The sequence below is a fragment of the Patagioenas fasciata genome, chromosome 2, assembly GCF_037038585.1.
Source record: "Patagioenas fasciata isolate bPatFas1 chromosome 2, bPatFas1.hap1, whole genome shotgun sequence".
NCBI lineage: Eukaryota > Metazoa > Chordata > Aves > Columbiformes > Columbidae > Patagioenas > Patagioenas fasciata.
In genome coordinates, this window is record NC_092521.1 from 168,689,907 (window position 1) to 168,716,104 (window position 26,198).

Consider the following 26,198-nt stretch of genomic DNA (forward strand, 5'->3'; position numbering starts at 1 on the left):
TTACCCAGGCTCAGGAGATGCCCACTCTCCTCCCCTCCCAGAAGAGCCTGTGAGGAGCAGCTCCCATACAGAGATCCACAGTTACTCCATGACTGCACCCTTTTCTAATTAAAATGAGTGATTATCAGCCCCCAGGAATGCTTCAATACAGGCAGGTCATAGAAGTGCCAGTAATGATTTGTGGTTGGGAAGCAGTGGCTGATTCAGAGGCTCATGTACAAGTGTCTGTCTGTCGCCCTCTTGTACAACTGTCGTCGCCCTCTTGTACAACTGTCATTGCCCAAAGCCAAGGACAAGCTCAGGAAGCCACACACTAAACAGACACACACCAGGGTTTCACATGAAAAGAGGGAAAATAAAACGAAAGCAAGGGACCAAGCAAGCAAGGCAGCCCTTAGGCCTCACCGCAGCAAGGCGAGGAACTAGATGTGCAGCTATAGATTTTTTAGTTCTGTGGGAGCTGAGCAAATCTCTCCAGTGCCAGAGCTGGGAGAAAGTTAAGAATTGCACAACGCTCCCAGACCATCCCTGCTGCCTCCACCCGCTCTGTGTCATCTGGGAAACGCCAGCAGGAGGGTGGGGTGATCCCTGCGCCTGGCAGCACCTGGCACCGCTGTGCCGTAATGCACCAGAACAGGTGAGGCACGCCCAGCCCGCAGGGCATCCCCCCTGCTTGTTTTTACATGCTCCAGGGGCCATTCTGGCGAGTTTTTTTGCTCTTCCCTCTTGGCCTGTGTACCTTGGGAAAAGGATGCGAGGACAAAGGGATGCAACAGGCTCTGAGGAGGCTGATCCCGTCGTTGTTAAGCAGCTCAACACGCGTTTTAAGTTCCCTCCTGGGTCAGTTTTTGCTGCACCGCTCCTGGAAAGCGCCAGTGACGCAGCCAGGAAGGTTTGGTGGCACGTCCAGCCGAGAGGTACCAGCCACCCCGCCTCGCTCTGTGTCGCTTTCAGGGCGCTGCACGGCGTCACAGATCACAGGACGGCAGCTGACAACCCTCTAGCGAAAAAGGTGACGTTCTTGTCCTGGATCTTATACTGGTAGATCTGGACTTGATCCTGCTCCCCCATCAGCTCCAAGGACAACCTCTTGATTATTTTAATCTGCAAAGAAACGGGAATATCATCCCTTTGGCTGCCCCAATCGCAGCGTTCTCCCTCCTTACCCGCCACACCTCTTGCTGGCCTGTGGGGAAGGTGGATTGCTGACAGAAAAACCTTCACCCAGCTGCCTGTCACCAGTCCTTTGGTGGCAGCCCCTGGTGAGGCTGCGCAGCACCGAGGCCCCAGCAGCCCCAGTGCAGAGGAGATCCCCGTAGGCCAGGCAGAGATCCACCGACAGGACAGTGTGGGGAAGTTTCCCAGGAGCGAGATATTTTTCTTTGCCATCATCTTGGGGTGGGAGACAACCTGCGCTGCAGCTGCTCTGTAAACCCTTCCCAGCTGCCAGGGACAGGGGGTCCTCATGCAGAATGTCCCTGAGCGCCCCCGCAGAAGCAGAGGCACAGCTGGGTGCTCCAGCAGACCCTGGTGACCGCAGCAAAGCTGCTCGTTAGTCCTGGGCCGTCTCTGGCCTACCCTTAGGCCTGCGGGCAGTGCTGTGTGTGACATTAACGTGTGCCACCTCTCCGTGCTCTCCCATGTCCTACCTGCCCGTGAATGTCCTTGCAGAAGCCAGTGGCCAGTCCCTCTGCCCACAGGATCAGGTCACTGTGATGACACAGGGCGTTAACGACCAGTTCATTTTCCTCGTCTTCCGAATCCTCGTTGCTGTGAACCAGCACCACGATGTTCCCCTAAAACAAAAGCACCAGGCAGCGGTGAGCCCCTTCCTAATCCTAATCCTAATCCACTCAGGGTAAGGAAGCAACAGGAGCTTGCACAAACACCCGACTAACTGAGCTACTTCCACATCCTCCAGCACAGCAGCTGGTTCCGAACTTAAATCCGCTGGGAAAATAAACAGCAGATATATATCTAAAACTCTGAAACAGCTTGCTGTATATATATTGTATATATACACACATATACATAACACGCAGCCTAAAAATACATCAAGCCTTTGTTGCGAGACAGCTGTCTAGTTAAACCAGTCTGTCAGGCCCTGCAAATGGCAACGCGCTGAATGAATTCAGAACAGCTAAATAAAGAGGTGGCTGAACGGCCGCAGTTAGAGCTGCGATGCTCAAACCTTCGCTGCTCGCACAAGAAGCAAAGAGCTCCCAACGCAACACCAGCTCCATTAACACTACATCCTGAGGATCTCTGCCTCAGCCCATGCAGGTCCCCAAGGACTTAAAATGACACAGAATTCCCAATCAATTAAAATGTACTTTAAAGCTTCAGAACATCTTGTACAGAAATAGAAATGTGTTAGCACGATTTATCACCTTTCTTAGCTGTTTGGGAGGTAAATATTCTCGGCGAGCAGATCATCCCCTGTCAGCATTTACAGCACAAACACACTGGCACCACATGAAGTGCACAGTAACAAAACCTGACACCGTCTACTTTATTTCTCACTTGAGCACAGAGAGACACGGCCATGGGGGCCGCTGCCATGTAAATAGCTACGTGTGGATGTGACTGTAATGATTTTTGGCCCCGACGCTCTCAGAAATCAGCACATCGCTGGGGAGACCTTTCTAGAAGTGCTTAGAAACCAACCGGTGTGACACGCAGTGACACCGAAGGTTGGTGGGAGCAGAGTCGTGTCCCAAGTGGGGCTTCATCTCTGTTCCCTGCGAGGCTCATCAGCCCCTTGCTGCCTTCCTAACCGATGCCTTCCCTGCCCTCCCACACGCACACAAATGTGGGCATGAGTAGAGATCTCTGGAGAGCCAGGAGCTCTAAGGAGCAATATTTTACACCTCAAATCCCTGCTCACATGTCAAGGGCAGAGAGAGCCCTTCTCTGGGCAGCACCTCCTAGGGAACCAGCTGCAAAGGGACTAACCCATCTCCAGGGACTAATCTCTCTCGCAAAGAGCAGCCTGGAACAATGATTTGAATTTCCCGGACAGCCGAAGCCTTCCAAAACTCCATCGTGCACAGGTGGGGGAAAAACAAAAGCAAGCCAGGCTTTGCTCCGGGGACTCTTTTGTACCCGCAGCTCACAGGACACACATGCGGAGGGAGCAGCACCTGCAGCTTGGAGCACACGGTGACTCTGCAGTAGTGGATGAAGTCCAGCACGGCCACCGGCGTGGCACCCAGGCCCAGCAGGACGCTCAGGTCGTCCACCAGCAGCACGTGGCCCTTCCAGGAGTCGCTGTCGGAGGGGGTCAGGGATGTCCGGACGAAGTCAAACAAGGCTCTGAGGTCAGAAGTGCTCCCACTGGAAGAGAAGAAGGAGATCGTAGAATCATAGAATCATTTTGGTTGGAAGAGACCCTTAAGATCATGGGGTCCAGCCGCAACCTAAGCCTAGTACTAAACCGTGTCTCAGGGGGCTCAGTCCATGCTGTGTGTCCCCCTCCCCACCCACTGACCCAATGCAGGGAATGCAGCCTGCGCCATCCCTGCTGTCCCCACGGCTGTGACAGCCACCAGGTCCTACACGTCCCTACAGTCACTGCTCCTTTGCTCACCTGTGTGGTAAAACCCTCCTGCACCGCTCCAGGGATCATAGAATCACAGTGTGGTTTGGGTTGAAGGGACCTCCCCAATCCCCCAGTGCCCCCCCTGCCATGACAGGGACATCTTCACCAGCTCAGGTTGCTCAGACCCGTCCAGCCTGGCCTGGGATGTCTCCAGGGATGGTTCATCCACCACCTCTCTGGGTACCTGGGCCAGGCTCTCACCACCCTCAGGGCAACAATTCCTTCCTCATGTCCAGCCTGAATCTCCCTCCTTTAGTTTAAACCATCACCCTTGTCCTGTCACAACAGGTCCTGCTGAGAAGTCTGTTCCCATCTTTCTTACGGGGACAATGGAGAGCTGGGGGTGTACAGGAACAGGGCAAGTTCATGGCCATGCTGGCTCAGAGGCTGCCTGACCCACAGGTGGCATCTTCCAATTTAACAGCCCTCAGTGGATTTTTTTCTATCAAATCATCGAATCGCAGAATACTTTGGGTCAGAAGGGACCTGTAAAGGGCACCAGGGACACGGAGAAAGCAAAGTGGGAATAAAACCAAAAGCCAGGAGGATCAAAGCAGCACTGTTCCCTTGGATGAGAATAAAACTCGTAACAATTTTTAAAAATGGAATAAGACTGCTTGGATGGAATTTTATTTGACACAAACCTGTTGAGTGCTAATATAAATTTTCTCTAGAGCTGTAACATGTTTGCCAATGAGGATGGGGGTGGAAATTACACAAGGGGGGGACACGCTCTGCGCTGGGGGCCCTGCTGAGCCCCAGCAGAACCACCGACTGGTCAGGTTTACCTTATAAACTGGAGAGGATTGGGCTGTCCTGGCTGCTCCTCCTCCTCTCCAAACAAGAGGTCAAGGCAGGACCTGAGGCCTTCCAAGAAGACGAGCTGTCCTCGCTCTTTGGCAGCTGCCAGACTGACCCCCTGGAGAGAGGAGAACATTACGTTGCAGAGCAAACAGCTGCGGAGGAAGAGCGCAAAGAGAACAAAGCTGATCGACAGCCAATTTTTATCAAGTCTTATCTAAATGTGCTAATAAAGTCAAGACTCCCGCACAGGGGATGAAACAGGTGGTTTCTGTTACACTGGTGGACACATAAGCCTTCATGATTAAAAAAAACACTGTAATTCGGGGACTCAAACATCTGGGAAGACAAAATTGTTGCATGGGGGAAAAACGGTTTCTTATCTCAAGGATAAGAGGATGGGTCCAGGCTTTCCAGGCTGCCCTAAGGACCCTGGTGTGAACAATTTCTTCACCTTCCCTTCTTGGGTGGTGAAAGCCTTTGGTTTTCACTGTTGCCAAATCATCGCTGTGACAATAAGCGGCACGACCCACGCATGCGAGCGAGGCACAGCCGGGACCCAAAGCACGCTGTGGGCCGGGCACCTCGGCGCTTGCACAGCACCTGGGAGGGAGCAGCCGCAGCCCCAGTCCCCTTTGGAGAAGGAGGGATGGTGACAAACCGCCTGGGGCCACAACTCAAACTCTAACTGAGGTTTCTTGCTTCACGATGACGCCGACCTCGAGAGCCACATCCTGCCCCAATGGAGAAAGGGCTGGCAGAGTCGCAGCAGATATGCAAAAGACAGGAACTGGAGAGATAGTTCTCATCCTCCTTTCTTTCACCAACCATCCTGTAGCTCCTCAGCTTCCTGAGAACTGCAGCACCACTTCAGGAGAAAATCCAGTACCTGTTACTGGCACGATCACACAAAGATCTCTCACACGCACTGTCTTCAAACCTTGGCCAAACCGTGCATTTCCCAACAAGAAGACGCACAAATTTGCTCAGCTTTCCAGCGTGGGCCGCTTCCCACATTTCCCAATAGGGCTGTAATCTCTTAAAAAGGAACCGAGGAGCATTAACGCCGAGACTGGCAGCGTCTCGGCAGCCTGGAAATAGGGTGGTTGTGCAACACAGCAGGTAGGTGGGCAAGATGGTTTACAAACTGTTTAGGAAGGTTTAGCTCCTTAAGCCAGGACTGATTCTGCCTGAACACTGGAAGACACGCACAGCAGCAGCACTGGTGCTTTTGATCAGGAACCTTTTAAACGTTTTTGCTCATTTCCTAAGCAATCATGCTGGGAGCTGCAGGACGCTTGAGCACGGAGTCTGTTTGAGTCGCCCAGCACAGGGAATGCTCATAGCAGCTCTTCCCCTGGGACCTCGAGCAGGGAACAGAGCGCTGTGCTTGGCACTGTCCCAACACCGGCTTTTCAAAAGTCCTTGGAGGTTTTCCAAGCGTTTCCCAGTCCCCGGGACACCCTTGAGAGCCACTGCGCTCCCTTTGCTCACACACAAGAAGGAGACGCAGCAAAGCGATGTGTCCACTTCTGCCTCCTGCTTTCTACCCGTGTTTCACCTTCCTGTTACTCTGACATGAAAATGTAGGTGCCAACGCTTCACACCCCCTTTCTCATTTTTTATTTAAAAGAGAAAAAAAAAAGCTTGTAAAGCCCCATCTTAAGCATCTGATCAACACTACAATCCCTACAAGGCCCAGCTGCTTGGTGAGTGTGGCATTTCCACACCAGGACCTCCAGAGAGAAGCTCTGCGTAGATAAGAAAGGGCTTCTGTCCAGGAAGATTAACCCTGAGCTCCTGCGAGGCTTATCAGTTGCCAACACGTTCTGCGCTAATGAGAGGAAAGACAGATTTCCACCGCGTTCCTCCCAGCTGAAACGCGAGCGGGAGGTCCATTGCTGCCAGAAAATGCTGTCTACGGCAACTGGAAAACAACGGATCGGAGGCAACGTCTTCCATCGGGGCCAGGGGATACCTTTACTCCAAGGAGAAATGTCCCCACCTCAGATTCAGATTTTAAACCAGCCCTGAATTGCTCTTCCTTTTCTTGGTCTTCCACACCTGCTTCTGGGAGGGGATCAGTCCCACCTGCCACACAGACTCTGGAAGGGAGAGCCTCGGGCAAGGCACCGGCACTTTTGGAAATAGCCCTTTTGTTTCCAACCGCCTGCTCAATAAATAGCATTCGGCAGTGTGTTACAACACACTCTTGCCTCATCTAATCCACATTGTCTCCTCGCTTTTCCCCTTCTCCCAGGCAAGCCAGGAGCAGTAATTCCCATGAATAAGACTCCTCTTTGCTCTCCCTGCCTCCTCCAAGCCCAGCAGCGGCTGGTGTGGGCCACAGGCGGAGAGATTTGCCTTTTCCAGGTGATATTTACTCATTAAAACCACGCCAGAAAGCAGGGTAGGAATGGTGTGCTAAAGGAAGCCTCTTGGGCAATTGCAAGCACACACTATGGAAAAATTTCTAGCCAAGGACAAAAGAACCTTATTTGTGGCAGGCAGGAGCGGGGAACGGCCGGGAAATACCTGCCCTGCCATGAAGAGGGGCTGGGCTGCACCGCAGCCTCACCAACCTACTCCCCTCCTCAATTTTCGGAGCCCACAGGACTCGGCACTTGCTGAAATGCTTTGCTAGAGCAGGGGGTAAATTCATTATTAATGCCGATAATTCAGGATCTGATTTTAACTTTGCTTCAGCCATTTCTTCCTGCACACACAAACTCTTTGTACTTCAGACCAACAACAAAACAGTGTCACATCTCTAAAACACCCAGCAGGTCAGTGCTGTCACACCAAGGCCTGCCTGGGTGACACAGAGAAGGGCCACAGCACCAGAAGAAGGCAGCGTGCTTGTGAGCCACACCGGGAATTCAAACCCCGTGGTGCCGTGACGTTTCTGGGTGGACCCAGCAACTCCAGTCTCATTTTCCAACTGGGGAACCAGGTCCTCGAGAGAGCGGGACTCATCCCGTTGCTGTCATCGGCCACAGCGAACCTCTGCTCATCTCCCAGATAGCGGGACCTGGAAGCAGCACAGAAAGCATCAGGACAGCTCAGAGATGGCAAATAAAGTGCTCTAAATGGCCAACAGCACCTCCCTGACAGGCACAGACACGACACGCGTTCCTGCCGCAGAGCCACGGCGCTGCAGAGCGCCCAGACAGCGGGCGCTGCTGGCCCTGAAAGCTCTCATTATCTCACAGCACCACGCTCCATTACTGCCAGGAGCACACAGACATTATCGCTGGCGATCTGTCGTTTATCGAGCAAGCCCAGAAATGCTTGTGAAGCAGCAGCTCGAGGGGCCGCGAGCTGCAGAGCGCAGCACAGTTGTTCCCGTCTGTCCGGGGTGCTGTCAGCCGGGCAGAGCGGTGGCCCCACAGGCCTGCCAGAAGGGACGTCCCTTCAAACCAGAACCGCTGCTGCAAATGTCACGAGGGAAAGCAAAATATTGACAGGAGAGAAGTAGTAATGGAGCGTGGGAGGCAGCGGTCATCAGCTCAAACAGCAAACGCAGCCGTGGTACAAAGTGTGATGATCTGCGATCAGGAGACCGGCCAAGGTCTCTTCTCTGTACAAGCACCTGCAGGGGAAAGCAGAGGTGACAGAGGCGATGTACTCTGGTCTGTCACCTCAGCACTGTGGCGGGGGACAGGGAGGGCAAACGGGGACAAATATGTTTTTCCTTTAAAACAAAACAAACATTGTCCAAGTGAGGGTGGGGACACCAAGCTGGCAAGCTGCCCCGTGCCATTAGTCTTGCTACAACCCAGCACGGTCTCCACAAGGTCACAACAAATAACATTAACTGTCCCTCAAAATTCAAGTGCAGATCCTCACGAAAAGAGCAGGTTTTGTAGAAAAGTACATCACTGCGTTCAGCTAACACATAAGGAACTGGTGCTGGACTGCAACACTGCCGGGAAGCAGCACGTAAGGCACGAATATTCAGTATATGACCATACACCAGGTGCTATAAGGACCAGACCCACGAATGCAGGGCCATATAATCCCACCCTGGCTCCAGGACCCTTCCTCCCTGGCCTGGAACCCCCCTGTCCCCAGCAGGAACAGGAGCAGCACTAAGTAACAACGCTTTTCCAACTGCAGCCCTTTGTAAGTGCATAATCATCCGCTAGGGATTACTAATTACACACAGGAGATCCCAGCTGGTCGCCAGCAAAGATCTACAGCACCAAAGTCTTAAGCAAGTCCAAGAGTGAAAGTACTCAGCCAAAAAACACCTTTACCGAGCCTGATGTGTTCGTTTAGGCGAAGAAGGATTAAAGCAGAGACAAGATCTTACAGAAACTCGGGCAGATATAAATAACTGATGTTATGACCTCCAGCTGCGCAGAGCTTAGGAAGAATTCACAACAAGGGACCGCACAGGCACCTGTGAAGTTATAACTGACTCAGGCGTGAAACCAACGGGACAGGGACAGCTCACTGCTGCGGGCAAATGTAATCGCTCCTCTGAACTCCCCCGGGCACCTCCCTTCATGCCAGGAACCGTTTTATTCGAAGCATCAGACAGCAAATCATTCCGATTTGCATGGCACGTGTGCTCCAGCTAATCCTCGTGTTCTCTCCCTCCTCAGCCTCTCCCACGAGGGAGATGACAACAGCACCTATTAAAAGCACGGCCACAAGCTGCGCGCCAGGAGGTTTCACCACATTAGGAAACACACTGACAAACACGATTCTGCTTTTAGCGTGGACAAGGATCCCATATTTAAAAGCTGAACCTCCAACCTATACCCGTTGCTGAGCCCCTTTTCCTGTCCCACTGAGCAATTTTCCACCAAGATTTCCTCCTCTGAAAGAGTTAAAGCTCCACAGGGAAATGCTTCGTTTGCTCACCCTGTTTTATTTAACATGTCTGAGCTCTCAGACCACTGATCTCCTTTGAAAAGGTAAAAACTGCATAGTGAATAAAACACAGCTGTTTAGCAAGCACCGAAAGTCAAGCCACATCTATAATACAGTGGGGAATACGCCGTTTTTGCAACACGGCCTTCTTCAATACCTGGAAGTTTTTCTAAGCAGCAGCACCGCTGGGATTTCCAGAGTCCCAGAGGTGGGAGGACCAACAAAAACCCTCATCCCTCTGGCCCTGGAAGGTCACCTGGACTCCACAACTGGAGCATTTCACACCTCAGCATTGTACAAAAAGCCAAGAGTTCAAAGCCAGAGCTCAGACTGATTTACTGACACTGGGAATCACCCTGCCTACTTCATTTCTCCGTTTCCTCCTTTCGGGGTACACATAATCCTTCCCTGACTCACCACGGGAAAGAAATCCGTAAGAACATACTCAGCGCTTGCGGCTCCTCGGACGATTCAAACCAATGGCTTGGCCCAGAGGCCAAACGAGGCACACGGGCGTTCTTCTGAATTTGCAGCTGCTTTGGCCCAGACAGCTTCATCACAATGCAACCAGAGGACAGAAGACAAAGTCGCCCCAGGCCCTGCTGTGCCGTACAGCCAGCGCACTCTGCAGACGGACAGAGAGGCCCCAGGGACACAGGCACCATGGCATTTTTCTCCCCAGAGCACTGATGAAAATGCATCGACCAGTCTGGGCCTGTCTGGGGAATGCTGATCTCCAGAAAACACATTTCTAAGTACACAGAAAGGGAGCAGCTGTTCATCTCTCTGCCCTCTCTGGGACACAGTCTGGGGGGGGCCTTGCAGTGAGCCTCCTAGTCGGGTTTGTGCCTTATATCACATCCCTTCTCCAGCAAGACGTGCAGGGGCACCAATCCTGACCATTCCTGTCAAGATCCAGAAACATTTACTCACATGAAATCCCCGTTTTCATTCCTTCCCACCCAACAGAAACTACCTGGGCCTGTAATTATTAACTTACGCCAAGAGACTTACCAGCTTCTGTGCCACGATGTTGTAGTGACTGAAGGACTGGAGCAGGGCCACAAAGCAAACCTTACAGCCAGCTGGGGGAGAAGACAAGAAAAGATACATTATCATTTCAATTTTGCAAGCTGCCACTATCAAAGCACGTAAATCACGTAAAAAAAATCACGTATCAAAGCACGTAAATCACGTAAAAAAATCACGTATCAAAGCACGTAAATCACAGCTACAGGCTGTAGCCAGGCTACAAATCCATCTGGAAAGGTCTGGAAGTGAGACAGGTGCAGGCAGCCCCTCATTTGCTCGTGGCTGGGCTTCCAATTTTCACCTTTCTATAGGATTTCCACATTAGGGAAAATAATAGTTTAAAAAGAAAGGGAAAGAAGGAGAAAATAATGACATAAATAAGTAGAAGGCCCCCTTTCTGTCTTGTGCCACCCTGCCCTGGGATCTCCTGCCACTGTTTGCTGGTATTACTGCAAGGAGGCAAAAGGCTGCCCATGATAGGAACTACTGAAACCACCGATGTGCCAAAAATCCCTGGTTTGGCTCCCGTAGAACAAGTGACCTTGTCTGGAAAAACACACAAAACAAGCAAGTTTGTCAAAGACACCTCCGCTAAAACGTGACTTTGGAAAACCCAGCATGTGACAACCTGGCCTTGTGGTTTCAGTATGAACAAAACCAGCATATTTGTTCCTCCCGGACGTGGATTCTAAGTGGCCAGAAGTCAGTGGCCCCACCGGAGCCTTCACCAACCCCTCGGGAGCTCCCAAATGTTTTGAGCACCAAACAGGTGCTTGGACAACATGAGGGTGCTACAGAGATAAGAACTCATCCTGGGGTGGAAACAAGCTCACCTGCCTCGTGACAATAATTAACAATCCAAAAAGGACAGTGAGGCTCTTCCCAGGCAGACGGCAGCACTGTTAATAACCTGCTCTCCACCGGCTTTCCTGCAGCTTCACTGAATCACAGAATGTTAGGGATCGGAAGGGACCTCAAAAGATCATCTAGTCCAGTCCTCCCTGCCAGAGCTTGACTCTGTTCAATTCACTAAAGGTTTTTAAACTTACATGAAGGTAAAGAAGTAGGAGTAATGGGGGGCAGGATATGCTCATACCCACCACCTGCACAGCACTTTGAGCTCAGTTTTAAGCCCGAGAGGTATCAGATTTGCTGGGCTAGCTGCTTGGCCAGCAGAAAGCTGGAGGAATCGGTGAATCCAGCACCCGCTCTGCAGGGGCTGGTAGGTTACTCACAGGTGAAACTGTTTGCAGAAAGGCAATTAGGCAACTTGCCAGGCTCTTTGTTTGGCTCTTGACTCACTCCTAGTTCAGCTATTTGTTAGTCTTTCCTGGTATTTTTAATTACACTATAAAACAGTTAACTAATGAAGGAATTACAGTCCACACCTCGTTGTCAAACGCCCAAGTGATTTACAACGTTCACTGCACTCATGACGAAACAAAGCACACAGACATTATGGCATGTGCCCAAGAATACAGAGCAAGTCCCAAGAACAAGTCTGGACTAGGATCCATAAATCCTGAGCCCAGTGCCTTGCGCTAATCCGAGGAAAACCTTTGCCTGGGAGAGTCCTGCTGCTGCCGTACCTCTGAGGTAGAAGGAGAGGAAATGATGCACCAGGAAGCTGCCGTCTGTTCTGGTGTCTCGCAGCAGCGTGAATTTACCCTGAAAAAGAAGCAGCAAAAATCACTAAGAGGAAGAAGGTGAGGGCACAAACTGCTCCTGGTTCCATCCTGGTCAGACATTCAGGTGTTAGAGAAAGGAGCGGAGTAGCAGCGCTCGGGCCACCTGCCCGTTTACAACACGACACAAGTGCTGGAACCAGCATCAGGGGGGCTGTGAACTCTGTCCCCCCACAGCTGCAGCTTCTCCTGTCCCCAAACAGCCCTCCCTGGTCCACGTTTCCCTCAAATATGCCACGTTCAGAGCAGAAAACCGTATCATAAAATCTGTATACCAGAGCAGAGTTCTCTGCACCAAGTATACACCTTGTTTTGATCACGGAGGAAATTAATTCCGTTCATCAGTGCACGCTTGTTATCAGTACCAGCCTCATCAAGGCATTTGTTTCCATTAAAACCTTAGTCAAGATGTTTCTTTAATCAATACAAATCATAGAAGGGCTGGTTTTAATCACAAAGAACTTATCAACGCATTTTGTTGCGGGGCAGGATGTTATCATTCAGAGCTTACATTAATTCATTTCTTCAAACCTTCCAGTTGTCAATCCTTAAATCTCCAGTTATCGACCCTTAAATCCTGCCAACCCTCCTCACTCTGCTGTCACGCTGCAGCTGCTTGGGTAGCGCTCAACACTCTCTTATTTCTGATGCTCAGCTGGTGGGAAAGAAAGGAAAGAGAAAAGAAAAAAGGGGAAAGGGAAGGGAGAGAAGGAAGGAAGGGAGGGAAGGAAGGGAGGGAGGGAAGGAAGGGAGGGAGGGAAGGAAGGGAGGGAGGGAAGGGAGGGAGGGAAGGGAGGGAGGGAAGGAAGGGAGGGAGGGAAGGAAGGGAGGGAGGGAAGGAAGGGAGGGAGGGAAGGAAGGGAGGGAGGGAAGGAAGGGAGGGAGGGAAGGAAGGGAGGGAAGGGAAGGAAGGGAGGGAAGGGAAGGAAGGGAGGGAGGGAAGGAAGGGAGGGAGGGAAGGAAGGAGGGAGGGAGGGAAGGAAGGAGGGAGGGAGGGAAGGAAGGGAGGGAGGGAGGGAAGGAAGGGAGGGAGGGAGGGAGGGAGGGAGGGAAGGGAGGGAGGGAGGGAAGGAAGGGAGGGAGGGAGGGAGGGAGGGAAGGGAGGGAGGGAGGGAGGGAAGGAAGGGAGGACCTCATCCAGCCCGTTCCCTCCACATTCTGCTTTCACGCTCTTTCCACCTGCAGGCTAAAAAGCAGAAGCTGCAGCTACTTGTTAGAAATTGCCAAAACCCCTTGGCAGGGCAGCTGCGGGTGTGACACGCGTTCAGCGCTGACATGTCACAGACACCCACGCAAGCGGCAGCTTCATCCACCTACCCACCCTGCAGCGAGGGCACTCGTCAGCACTCAGAAAATGGCACAAACCACCCTGGAGATGGAGAAATCGGGATGGCAGAGATGTGAAAAGAGATTTGCAGAGGGCTGATGCTCTGTAAGCACAGTGGGACACCTGTTTCCAGCAAGCTTGGCCAGATATCTCGGCTGCACGGCTTTGTGTAGCGACTGGTTATACTGAGTGGTGGAGAGCCTCCAAAACAAGAATACTCATGATTTACCACCAGGTTAGTCTGTATCACAGCATATGGACAAACTATTCCACCTCTGGCATCAGGGAACAACGTTTGTACTGCAGCCATACTCTGGAGCTGCACTGCTGCCAGCCACTGCGACAAAAGGGATCTGGAACATGCAGTGGGACGTCCAAGTCCCTGCCCCTCCACCAAGGGCTCCTCACTTTGCATTTCACGTGCATTAAAAACCCAGCTGTCAACTCACAGGAACCACAGGGACTTGGGAGTTTACACAGCCTCTGCTAATCACAGAATCACAGAACAGTTTGTGTTGGAGGGACCTTCGCAGCCCCCCAGTGCCACCCCTGCCATGACAGGGACATCTTCACCAGCTCAGGTTGCTCAGAGCCCGTCCAGCCTGGCCTGGGATGTCTCCAGGGATGGTTCAGCCACCACCTCTCTGGGTACCTGGGCCAGGCTCTCACCACCCTCAGGGTAACAATTCCTTCCTCATGTCCGGCCTGAATCTCCCTCCTTTAGTTTAAACCATCACCCTTGTCCTGTCACAACAGGCCCTGCTGAAAACTCTGTCCCATCTTTCTTCTTGGTCCCTTTTAAGCACAGAAAGGCCACACTAAGGTCTCCCCGGAGCTTCTCTTCTCCAGCTGAACACCCCAGCTCTCTCACCTGTCCCCAGCAGAGCTGTTCCAGCCTCGGGTCATTCCTGGGGCTCCTCTGGCCCCTCTCCAGCAGCTCCATGTGTGTCCTGTCTGGGGACCCAGCGCTGGACCAGCACTGCAGGGGGGTCTCATAGAGCAGGGCAGAGGGGCAAGATCCCCCAAACCTGCTGGTGACACAGCCCAGGACTCGGGTGATTTCTGGGCTGCCAGCACACATTGCCAGCTCATCAGGAAAAACATGGAATAATGTGTAAAATGCTCATATTTTATTAACTTTTCACCTGAAGCTCTTCACAGATCCCACACTGGATGCAGGTGTCTACTTACAGTGTGATTTCATTGGTATCAAAACTACACGGATGAGCTGATTTAATTTAGCGGCCTAGAGAAATCTCCAGAACACACCCCAGGGCCCGGGGGAGCACTGGGGAGAGGGTTTTATAGAATCATTTTGGTTGGAAAGCCTCTTGAGATCATGGAGTCCCGCCAGAACCCACCCCAGCACTGCCCCATGTCCTGAGAACCTCCTGTCCGTCTGTCCAGCCCTCCAGGGATGGTGACTCCAGCACTGCCCTGGGCAGCCTGTTCCAATGCCCCACAGCCCTTTGGGGAAGAAATTGTTCCCAGATCCAACCTCAACCTCCCCTGGTGCAACTTGAGGCCGTTTCTTTGTGTCCCTGTCTCCCCTCAGCTCCTGTTCTCCAGCTGAACCCCCCAGGTCCCTCAGCCGCTCCCATCACACTTGTGCTCCAGCCCCTCGCTCAAGGCCCGGTTCTCCCGTTATTCACGACGTGGCAGCGGCCACGCACAGACACAGCGTGGGCTGCGAGGACAAGGCCCGGTCCCTCGGTAGCCACGCTCGGCCGAGGGGAAGAGCCTGGAGGCCGCGGAGATCCCGGAGCCACCGCCTTCCCGCTCCCGCCGCCGGAGGGCCCGCCCTTCCCGGCATGCCCCGCGCCGACCGCACTACAGCTCCCAGCAGGCCCCGCGCGGGCCGCCACCTCCGCCGCGCCGGCCCCGCTCTCCCCTTCCCTCCCGCCCGCCCTCTCACCGGCTGCGGCCGCTCCGGGGAGGCGTCCAGCAGCTCGTTCAGCTCCGGGAACATGGCGAGCGAGGGAACCGGAGGCTTCCGGGCGGGGGGCAGGAAGGAGGATGAGGCGGTGCGGCCACTGCGCATGCGCGCAGCGGAGCCGGAGGGCGCCGCCTGCTGGCGGGGCGGGGGTCTCGCCGCAGCCCGCCCCTCGCCGCTCCCCTCGGGGGTTGCGGGGACGGATCGGGCCCGTCGCGCCACAACCGGCGCCCTCCCGCTGGTCCTGGGACAGACCTTGGGCCTTTCCCGTGTTTGAGCTCCATGAGCATCCCGTCAGCCCAGCTCTCCAGCCTGCCCAGGGCCCCGGGTGGCACCAAAACCCCCATCCCCACCGTTGATGAAGGTGCTAATTGGGGCTGCATCCCAGTGACAAGACTTGGTGGCACTTGTCACCACCCTGGTCCTCAGCCCAGATACCCCTCCTACACCCCTTCACCAGCTGGGGTCCCTGGGATTATACAGCAGATCCGACAGGGGATGTTTGGAAGGGGTCTATTAAACCCTCACTATTTCCTATTACACTCTTAATATTTCCTATGACACTTCTAATATTTCTTATTTATATTCTTAGCACATCTGAGCGCTAATTGGGCACTCCCAAAGAACGAGCTGCAGCATTCCCAGCAAGCACCCGAGTCATGCCAGCAAATTCACAGCCTGAAACCACAAAAATCCACATTATTTAGTGTTATTTTTGCCCGTGTGCCTGAATTTGCCTTTTTTTTTTTTTTCCGGCACTGAATTCCCCTTTCAATTTCATTGCCTTATCGAAGCTGTTGGAACCTTTGGTTTTCATAACGCGGGTGAGGATCCAGTGATGGGAGACGCGCGGGAGCCCCCAAAAGAAGACGCGCCCGCCACCCTCGCGCTGTCTCGTCCGCTCTGGGCATTAGGGGGCATCAAACCATGCTCATAAACAGCAAATAACGAGCAAGAGAGAGGATATGGATAGGAGAAGGGGATGAGCTCATGGAAGAGAGATCTGGGGGCCACCAGCAGCTTGGAAATCCCAAAACTGGGAGTTACTGGGGCTGTGGGAACACAGGAATTGTTGGCTTTGGCCACCGTCTTCCCTCGCCTTGTGGTCAGGATGGGTGTTGTGGAAAAGCCGGTGGGATGAGTGAATATTCGGTTGAGCCGTTGCAGCTGTTCTCTGTTTTCTGTGTTCTTACGTGGATTATCTGTAAAACTGATCCTCCCGTTCCCCACCCCTTCTTCAAAGTGTTTAGGAACCCGCCAGATGAGCCCAGATACCCCGCCTGGAATCCCTCTGCCTTGCAGAAACCCATCGTTTGTGTCGGCTCTTTGCTTCCCATCTTTTAGCTGTGAAAGGACTTCCTCTCTTACCCTTTGATGGCTCCGTTTCTGTAAAAACCTTCAGCTGAAAGCTCCTTTAAAAGTCCAAATCACTTTGTTTTTGTTCTCCTACCCTTTCACAGAGCTGGGAACCCGGCTCTGGTCTCAGGGAGTCCGGTAACCAGCTCAAGTCCCTGCTCTGTGTTGGTGCAGCCAGAGCCTTAATTCCTTCACCGCCTTTTGAAACAGTCTGGCTCGTGGCCTCCTCCTTCACACGGTTTGTCTGCAAAGCCCCGTTCGGCAGCACAAATGGTGACAAAACAGAATTCACGGGCCGGGGAGAGCCTGGAGATGTTCCTACCTGCGAGCTCTCCATAGGGCTGCATTTATACGCCAGCGCATGTGCCGTTTTCAGACCACCCTTTGTCTGCACCGTCGCGTTTCTCTCTCTCTACCGCTTCCCTTCCAGCTCCTTCAGGAGCCGCAGAGCCCTAAATGCCTTGGAAATGGAATGTAAAATCCTCTCCTTTGCTCTTTGCAGCGGGAAGAGGCCCAAAACCGCATGTCAAGTACAGCTGCGCCTCTCAAAACACCTCTTGTCCTTCTTAATATATTCCTTCTCACATTTCGGGACTTGTTACCGTGCAAAGGCAGCGAGAATTTCGCTGTTAAAACCGTTGCCCCTTCCCTCCCATCTGCTTCATGCTTATTTGCAGGATTTACAATGCAGCCAACCTTGTAAGGATTGTGTAGCGGAGCCATATGGCGTCCATAGGTAACAATGCTGCTTACAATTAAGCTCCTCTGCTATGTCAGACCAGTGAGTAAAAAGCAATTAGTGTCTGAGAGTAGGATAAAACAAAGCAAACCACAGCAGAGCAAATCAAAACAATTAATGTAGCGGTGTTTGAGGTCATTCCCAAATGTGTGGCAGGGAAGATTAAGTAAAATCACCGCACTTCTTGATGCGAGCACCTGGAAAATGATCTTTAGAGAGAAGACGCTTTGATTTATTAATACCTCCTTTGATTATCTGTTTCTGGCGCCTGAGACGTCCACGTTACTTAGCACTGAGCTTCCCGGGATGTTCCCGTCCTTTTGGGTTTTAACACACAAATCAAACTTCACCCCGGCGAAAGGAGCGTGCCGAAGCGGGAGGGTTTTCTTGGCTTCAGGTCACCCCGTTGTTGCTGACAGAATAGCTGAATGCTTTAGTAATGCTGCGAATCATAAAAGATGCTCCGTGCTTGGAGGCCGAGGAAGGTTAATAAGAGCAGATGTTGGGCCGAGTCAATGGCCGGTTAAGAAAAGGAACGGGGCGAGTTGTCCCTCGAGCTCAGCTTGTGTTCGGGGGATAAATTCATGGCGAAAAGCAGCTGGAAGGAATAATGGATGAGCTGAACCAGGTGCCGGGTTTCTCTGAAGAAATGCAAGAAGCCAGGCTTTGAAAAGGATGGCGAAGCCAGCAGCCGTTCTCCTGCCATTGTCACCGCTATTCAACCGCGTCACCCGCCGTAACCCCGGGCCTCACCCCTCTGCCGTTAGCTGAAAAACTCAGGGAAAACGGGTTTCTTTCGGCTTTCCTAGCAATAACATCTGACTTCTTTATTTTCCCCAGCTCGTCTACGCTTTGCAATCGAGCAGCGACCGCCGGAGCGGGTTGTGTGCGACTCCTGATGTCAAAGATCTCTGCCCGCGGTTGAGTTTGGACCCGCTCTTCCCACCTTTTGGCAGCGGTTGGGTATCACACAGAACCTCGCCATCTCCTCGGGGGCTGGTGCAGAAATGCAGAGGGTAAAATAGCCGAGGAGCACTGGCTTCCATGGTCCTGTCTCCTTCATTAGCTTGGCAGTGGCTGGGAAAAGCGCTGCTGGTGGAGCAGAGTCCTGCGGGTATTTACAGAGCTTCTAGTCCACAATTCCCCGAGGTTGTGGATCTACCAGGGAAAATGAATGTGAATGTAGATGCCTGAGAGCCAGGACGCCTGAGCACGGAGAGCCCAGAGCCGCCTTTAAAAGACACCTGAAAAGAAAACAAGGCAGAAGAGCATTGGTGCGCCCGGCTCCTTCTCCCTCCTCCTCACGCTGCCTGCGTGAAGCCACATTCACATGTCAGGGTGGGCATAGTTTCACATCTGGGTCTTGGCGAACAGGTTTTGTGTGGGACTGATACGACTGGGACAGAAGAAATCCAAGGGAAATAGAGGAAAGAGATCGGAAGGGAAATGTTTGTTCTTTCATTTTTCAAATCTTGCTTTTTGCCTTTTTGCATATGCGTACACATACATATCCCGCTGTGTATGTAGCAGCTATTAAAAACGTAGGAGAAAATGATAAAGAATTACCGTTCTGTCATCCCTTGGCCAAGACGAAGCTCATAAACGTGTTTTGCAGAGACAAGGGCTCTGCAGAGCAGGCCTGACATTTCTGATGAGACAAAAGCAGCACGGGGCTGGAGGGACCCGCAGAGGTCGTGTGGGTAGAGCAGCACCTGCCACCGGGCAAAATCAGCTCAGCCTAAACCTTTCTGAACAGATGTTCGCCCAACCTGTCCCTAGGAACCCTCAGCACCGATGGCTCCGCACCCTCTCTTGCCATTTCTTTCCGACGCCTCATTATTCCTATTTTAGGCGCTTGCTGTTAATGTCAAACCTGAGCGTCCTTTGCTACAGCGGCTTGTTTGCTGATTGCTGGTGGCTGCGAAGGATCATTTCCTGCATTCATAAAGCAAGAAAAACATTTAAAACCAGAGTTTTGATTCGATTTTCAGGTCACCTTTAAAATCCACTGTACTATTTTGGAGCGAGACGCGTGCTGGTTCTCCACGAGGGGTCTCCCGGCCTTTTCCAGCAGAGACTGAAGAATTCCCTGGGAAACGTGCTGAAACCAGCAGGGATAGGGCAGCGAAATCATCTCAGCAGGGATCCGCTGGGACCCTGAATAGGACCTGAGCAGGCAAATCCTCTTTCTCCTCTCCCTGGTGCAGGTGTTTGGCTCTAAAGCCACCGCTCACTACCAGATTCTCTGCCCTTCATTGCCATCACCCCTTTGTCCTTCATGCTTCTTGCTCTTTGTTCATTTGGGGTTTTTTCTGCTCATTTTGCCCCATTCTCCTCCCCGTGCCCCTCTGATCTCCCGATCTGCAGCGCTCCCTTCTCCTCCCAGCTCTGCTCCCAGAGCTCTCCCACGGCTCCTTTGTTCCTGCCCTCTCCTATTTCTGCCCATCTCACCCACACCAAACTCCCGGCAGCCTGAGGACGACACGAACACCTTCAGAGGTTCGTTTCTGTGCTCCACGTCTGCCTGGGTCACCACGCAAAGCTCAGAGGAACCTCCCCATCGTCTCCCGGACCCTTCCCGAAACCTCCTCTTTTCCAGCTTCTGCACAGAACCCCAGCAAGTTTGATCCCTCTTGTGCTAAACCCCGCAGTCTGCCATGGCCACCAGGACCGTCTCGCTGCTTCTTTGTGCTCTTGATTGTCCCCATCTGCCGTCTCTTCCCTCGCTGTTAAACCCTGAGCTCTCTGAAACAAGAACCGTATTTTCATGCTGCGTTTTTGCAGCACCTGGCAAAAAGTCTTCACTCCAGGCCGATATTCCTCGGTCATTTTACAGAATGACTTCTAATTCATTTAATAAATGCAAATTGTATATGTAGATCTGCGCCATGTTCTCTCATGTCTCCCTTCTCTCTTGTGGCTTCCCCTGAACCTTGTCCTATGGGCCGCATCTGCCCGGCCCAAACTGGACCCAGTCTTGTAAAACCTGATCCAACCCTTGTGCCGCCCAATAGGTCTGAGGTGGCTTTAACTGGTTGTCTAAGCACGAGGATGAAGCTCAGAAAATCCCTCCTCAACCTGTGTACACTATTTATTATGATTTATTGCAGTTGGCGCTTGGCGGAGAGCACAGTGTCTAATTTATTGTGGTAGGGATCTGCTTGCGGTTGACGTTTTTAAAGGGTGGTTTAAAAAAACACAAGAAAAACAAACAGTGAAGCCCTTGAATCCTCACCGTCCTTTGTGAGCCGCCTTCCTCCTTCCCTGGGTCCAGACCAACACCCCCCTTCTCGTTCTCCTCCTGCCGATGGAGTCTTTTCTCCTTCCTCTTAACGCCGCTCGCTATTTCCCTCCCAATTTGTGCCTTGGCCTTCCTGACGTTCCCCCACATGCTCATGCTACTCTTACAACCCTCCTTAGTAATTTGACCTAGTTCCCACTTTCTATACACTCTGTTTTTCCTCGAGCCTCAGGTCAGCGAGGAGCCCGTGCCGTAGCCAAGCTGGTTCCTACGACGTTTCCTATTGGGATGGGTGTTGTTTGCACCATTTCTTTGAAGAACTGCCCATTTCCTTCAATCCTTTTGCTTTTAAACGTGCCGCTCATGAGATCCCACTTACCGGTTCCCCCAGCGTCTCGGGGTCTTTTGTCTTTATTTCCCTTTTTCTTCAGGAGGGTTGTGGTCTCGGTCACCCCACGCTCGATCTTGGCCAACCTCACCTCCTGCCTCGGCGTTCTCAGCCAGTCTGCGGTGGCTCGTGGCCATGGCTGCCTGCGCCCTGCTCTCTCCCAGCAGAACCAGTTAACCCAGCACAAACCGGTGGCCGACGGGGGCTCCCGTGGTCAGAGCCGTCCCCTGAGCTTCGCCAGGCCCGCCTGCGCTTTTCCCACACTGAGCACTTCACAGTTTATGGAGCTAAGAGGATTTTGTTTTTCCCCTCTTTCTAAATCCAGCGCAGAGTCAGCTTAATGCTGGATCTGCTCCCTGTTACTGTGACACTGAGAATAACGGTGTAATTGGTATTTCCCATTGCTAAATACCGAGATCCCGATACTTTCTGGCTACATAAGGGCTCCTACACCCCGGACACAGCCCGGCAATAGTAGGAAGACCTGAGTGTTGGCAAAGATGCCCCCCCAGTGACCTATAGGACATTTCACAGAATCCCAGAATGTCAGGGGTTGAAGGGCCCTGGAAAGCCCATCCAGTGCAATCCCCCCGGAGCAGGAACACCCAGCTGAGGTTCCACAGGAAGGTGTCCAGGCGGGTTTGAATGTCTGCACAGAAGGAGACTCCACAACCTCCCTGGGCAGCCTGGGCCAGGCTCTGCCACCCTCACCCCCAACAAGTTGCTTCTCCTCTTTCAGTGGAACCTCCTGTGTTCCAGTTTGCACCCATTGCCCCTTGTCCTGTCACTGGGTGTCACCCAGAAGAGCCTGGCTCCATCCTCCTGACACTGCCCCTTTCCATATTGATCCCCAGGAATGAGTCCCCCCTCAGTCTCCTCTTCTCCAGCTCCAGAGCCCCAGCTCCCTCAGCCTTTCCTCACACGGGAGATGCTCCACTCCCTTCAGCATCTTGGTGGCTGCGCTGGACCCTCTCCAGCAGTTCCCTGTCCTTCTGGAGCTGAGGGGCCACAACTGGACACAATATTCCAGGTGTGGTCTCCCCAGGGCAGAGCAGAGGGGCAGGAGAACCTCTCTGACCTACTGACCACCCCCTTCTAACCCACCCCAGGTCCCATTGGCTTCCTGGCCACAAGGGCCCAGTGCTGGCTCATTCTCACCCTGCTGTCCCCAGGACCCCCAGCTCCCTTTCCCTACACCGCTCTCTAACAGCTCATTCCCCAACTCACACTGGAACCTGGGGTTGTTCCTGCCCACATTCCAGACTCTACCCTTGCCCTTGTTCTATTTCATTACATTTTCCCTGCCCAGCTCTCCAGCCTGTCCAGGTCTCTGATGGCAGCACAGCTTCCAGTGTCACCACTGCTCCCAGCTTGGTGTCACCAGCAAACTTGCTGACAGTCACTCTATTCCCTCATCCAAGTCATTGATGAATATATTGAATACCACTGGTCCCAGCACTGGCCCTTGAGGGACTCCACTAGATACAGGCCCCCAATGTGCCCCACCGCCCGCCTTTGTGTCACTGGGAACCCCCTGAGCTCCCCGTGCAGCCCCTGTGCTGGGATCACAGAATCACAGAATATTTGTGTTGGAGGGACCTCCCCAGCCCCCCAGTGCCCCCCCTGCCACGACAGTGACATCTTCACCAGCTCAGGTTGCTCAGACCCGTCCAGCCTGGCCTGGGATGTCTCCAGGGATGGTTCATCCACCACCTCTCTGGGTACCTGGGCCAGGCTCTCACCACCCTCAGGGCCAACAATTACTCCTTTATACTTAGTCTGTATCTCCTCTGGTGCTGGAGGGGACATGGGCACCGAGATCCCACCCCAAATAAATCCACAGCCTCGAAAGCTCTTGGCAGCTCGGGAGGAGCAGCCAAACCCCGCATCCCGGAGCCACGTCCTGCGCTGGGGCTCGGCCGGTGAACCAAAGCCCAGCTGGTTTTGTCCCAGCAGCCGGAGCCCGTCATGGGGAAGAAAAGGCTCCTTGTCTCGGGGTCGTGGCTCTAATCCTGTTCTGCGTCTGTGGGAGAAAAGAGGACGGCGGAGCGAGGACAGCGCCGCTGCCAATGCCAATTCCCGGCCCTGCGCGCCGCGTCCCGCGCCAGCCCTCACCCGGCCACAAAAGCTGCATCCCCTCCCAGCAAACTAACCAAGCATTTAAATTTAATAGCTGTCGGCAACCTCGCCGTTTCAAAGTGATTAGGCGTTTAATTAGAGCCCGTGTCTTGCTTTGCTGGCTGGGAGGCGAATTCCTCCGCAGGGCCCGTGAAATCTGCGCCGGTGACCGGCACGGCGCACGGCAGATGCTCTTTGCCATCCCCATGTCAGACGAGGTGCTGATGGGGAGCCCGGCCCCTCAAGTGACCCCGTTTGTCCCCTCCGTCCCCATGCGCCCGCGCCTGCAAACCGCGCTCCTCCCTGCTCCGGCGCTCCGGCAAAGCCAGAGCAGGAGGGGAGCCCGTGGGCTGGGGACGTGCAGTCACCCAGGGAAACTGAGGCACGCCGAGGGACCCCGGCCCCAGAGCAAGGTGGGGAGCAGAGGTTGTGTCTTCATTCGGGAAGTGGGAGGTGAGTAGCTCCAAAATGTGGGGAGAGCAAGGAGGGGAATGACAGGGGTCAGGCTGATACCCCAGAGCAGAGGGAGAGGGGGACAATGCCCCCCCTGCTCTCTTAACATCTGTATTATGTACAGGAGCATCCTTAGACCTGCTTAAATCCGTGTGACCCAATTCTGCCCTGAATCCCGATAAGTCCCTACAGCCCGTGAGCAGCTGCAGCCGAGCGAGCCGGGGTGAGGACAACGGGGTGACACCCGTGCCCGCGGCTCCTCCTCGGGTGTCCCCACACTGTCCTTAAACCAGGGGGTGACACCCAGGAGTGACCCCCCAGCTCTGATCACCAAGTCCACCCGTACCCCCAGCCCTGTCCCTGCCCCATGTCCTGAGAACCTCATGTCCGTCTGTCCAGCCCTCCAGGGATGGTGACTCCAGCACTGCCCTGGGCAGCCTGTTCCAATGCCCCACAGCCCTTTGGGGAAGAAATTGTTCCCACATCCAACCTCAACCTTCCCTGGTGCAACTTGAGGCCGTTTTCTCTCATGCTAAATGACTGGTGAAGGATCGAGCAACCCCAGGTGACACCTTGTCCATATGGGAGGCTCCAGGGCAGAACTGGGATGGATGGGCTGTGCCGGGATGGTTGGGATGTGCCAGGATGGATGGGATGTGCTGAGATGATGGGGATGGTTGGGATGTGCTGGGGTGGTTGGGATGTGCTGGGATGGATGGGATGTGCCAGGATGTGCTGGGATGGTCAGGATGTGCTAGAACGGTTGGGATGTGCCAGGATGTGCTGGGATGGATGGGATGTGCTGGGGTGGTTGGGATGGTTGGGATGTGCTGGGATGGATGGGATGGTTGATGTGGTTGGGATGTGCTGGGATGGATGGGATGTGCCAGGATGTGCTGGGATGGTCAGGATGTGCTAGAACGGTTGGGATGTGTCAGGATGTGCTGGGATGGTTGGGATGTGCTGGGATGGATGGGATGTACGGAATGGACAGGCTGCGCTGTACCGGCAGTACGAGGGATGCTTTCAATTGGGATGAGGTTTCTGTCTGGTCAAGAGGCTGGTGTCACACCAGCTGCTCCTTCCTGCAAAGGAGATTTCCTTCTCTCCCGCAGACAACGTCTGGCTGAGCCCTCAGGACCATCAGGAAGGATCCGGGTGAGGAGCAGATGGTTTCCAGACCCGCCTTTCAGCTGCACATCCACCGGCTGGACCCCCATCCCACCCCGTGTCCCCCCGTCCCCACGCTGCCCCTTCCCTCCTCTTCCTCACCACGTTTCTCACCCACAACCCCACGTCTTTCCCACTCCCGTCCAACACCCCATAACCACAACAGCTTTCATTGCTGTGTCCGTGCTCCCCCGGTGCTTTACCCACAGTTTTACCTGTTGTGCAGCTCCGTGCTGGAAGGGGAACGGCTGAAACCAAAGCCCCGACGGTGCCGTCGGCCGCTCGCTCTGCTTTGCATGAGCCCCTAGAATCATTTACCTGCTTTCACTGCCACCCCCCATGTTTAAATTGCAACAAGTGAGCTGAGAATTAATTATTCAGCAGCTTGTGGAAAGCCTTGGGAAGGTCTAAAACACACTGAGCCACGGGTTCAGCTCCCACCTGCCCTGGGGAGATCGCCGACCGTGTCCCTTACGCATGGCACGCTGAATATTGTAATTAATACTGATTAATTGCTCTGTTTCCTCTCTTCCAAGGAGATGTGAGTTTTGGGTCATGGGTGAATCCATGTCTGGAAGAAATCGGTTCCTATGGGAAGTGAGATGGAGCCGCGGCTGGCGGGGAGTGGTGGGAACACCGGGGTTCCCTGGGGACAGCCCCCTGCCCATGCTTTGTCCCCAGGGTGGGGTGACAGCAATTGAGGGGGGCAGATTCTGATTTACAGCGCTCAGTGTCACCAGAGCTGCCAGCACAGAAACGAGGAGCTGGGGGGTGACAACGCGGGGGATTTTGGCTGCATGGTGGGGATGGGGACAGTGGGGACAGGGACGCAGCCAGGCACCCATCCCACGGTGTCCCATCTGCACCTGAGCGTGGCCAGGGTGCCATCACCCCGCAGGGTCCCCAAACCGCTGGGATATACACCCTTGGCTCGGCAAACCCAGGCAGGGGGGACCTGTCACCTGTCACCCCCTGGGTGACACCCACACGGGCCCCGGGGAGCAGGGCTGGACCCGCCGTGTGTGTCGGGAGATCGCAGGCACCGGCAAGAGCCTTCACTTTAAAAAAAAAAAACCAAAACTTTATTTCAAGATCTTCCTTTTTTTTTTTTCTTTCTTTTTTTTTTTTTTTTGGTGGGTTTTAACTTGTATCTCAAAAAAAGTGGGGTAAAAGTACAAAAAAAGTCAGTTGCGGAACAGCAAAGGTTTAGAAATCACAGCGCTGAACTACCCCAAGCGACAGACACGGAGCACGAGCAGAACACCCCACGACACGACGCGCCAGAGGCCCTTCCCAGCCTCCGGCTTGGCATGGTTATGATTATCTTTTCCGTTTTCCTCTGTACAAAACACACCAAAGCATGCAAAACAAACAGAAAAAGAGCTACGGGACGGGGAGGAGACGGGAGATTTGTACAGCACGGTCCCTCCCTCCTTTTATTGCCCCTCTTTGTCCCCCCCAGCTCACGTCAGG

The 26,198-nt window shown here is 53.6% G+C and overlaps 2 protein-coding genes and 1 long non-coding RNA gene across 3 annotated transcripts in view; 1 reads left to right on the forward strand and 2 right to left on the reverse strand.

Moving 5' to 3' along the window:
- Nucleotides 1–778: 778 nt before the first annotated feature.
- On the reverse strand, nt 779–15,368 carry ELP6 (elongator acetyltransferase complex subunit 6). Its single transcript, XM_065830316.2, has 7 exons — nt 15,243–15,368; nt 11,905–11,983; nt 10,298–10,368; nt 4,390–4,520; nt 3,144–3,336; nt 1,650–1,796; nt 779–1,104 (listed from the first exon to the last, which is right to left on the reverse strand). The coding sequence occupies exons 1-7, from the start codon at nt 15,366–15,368 to the stop codon at nt 976–978; spliced, it is 876 nt and encodes a 291-aa protein (XP_065686388.1). The 3' UTR covers nt 779–975.
- An 8,591-nt stretch (nt 15,369–23,959) lies between these two features.
- Nucleotides 23,960–25,810, forward strand: LOC139827314 (uncharacterized). Its single transcript, XR_011737833.1, has 2 exons — nt 23,960–24,120; nt 24,671–25,810. It is a non-coding gene; the product is annotated as an uncharacterized lncRNA (long non-coding RNA).
- Nucleotides 25,811–25,824: 14 nt separating this feature from the next.
- Nucleotides 25,825–26,198, reverse strand: part of CSPG5 (chondroitin sulfate proteoglycan 5) — a 9,481-nt gene continuing 9,107 nt past the window's right edge. The window contains exon 5 of the mRNA XM_065830315.2: nt 25,825–26,198. This exon is cut by the window's right edge and continues 146 nt beyond it. Coding sequence (XP_065686387.2) covers nt 26,189–26,198 — 10 coding nt within the window. The 3' untranslated portion in view covers nt 25,825–26,188.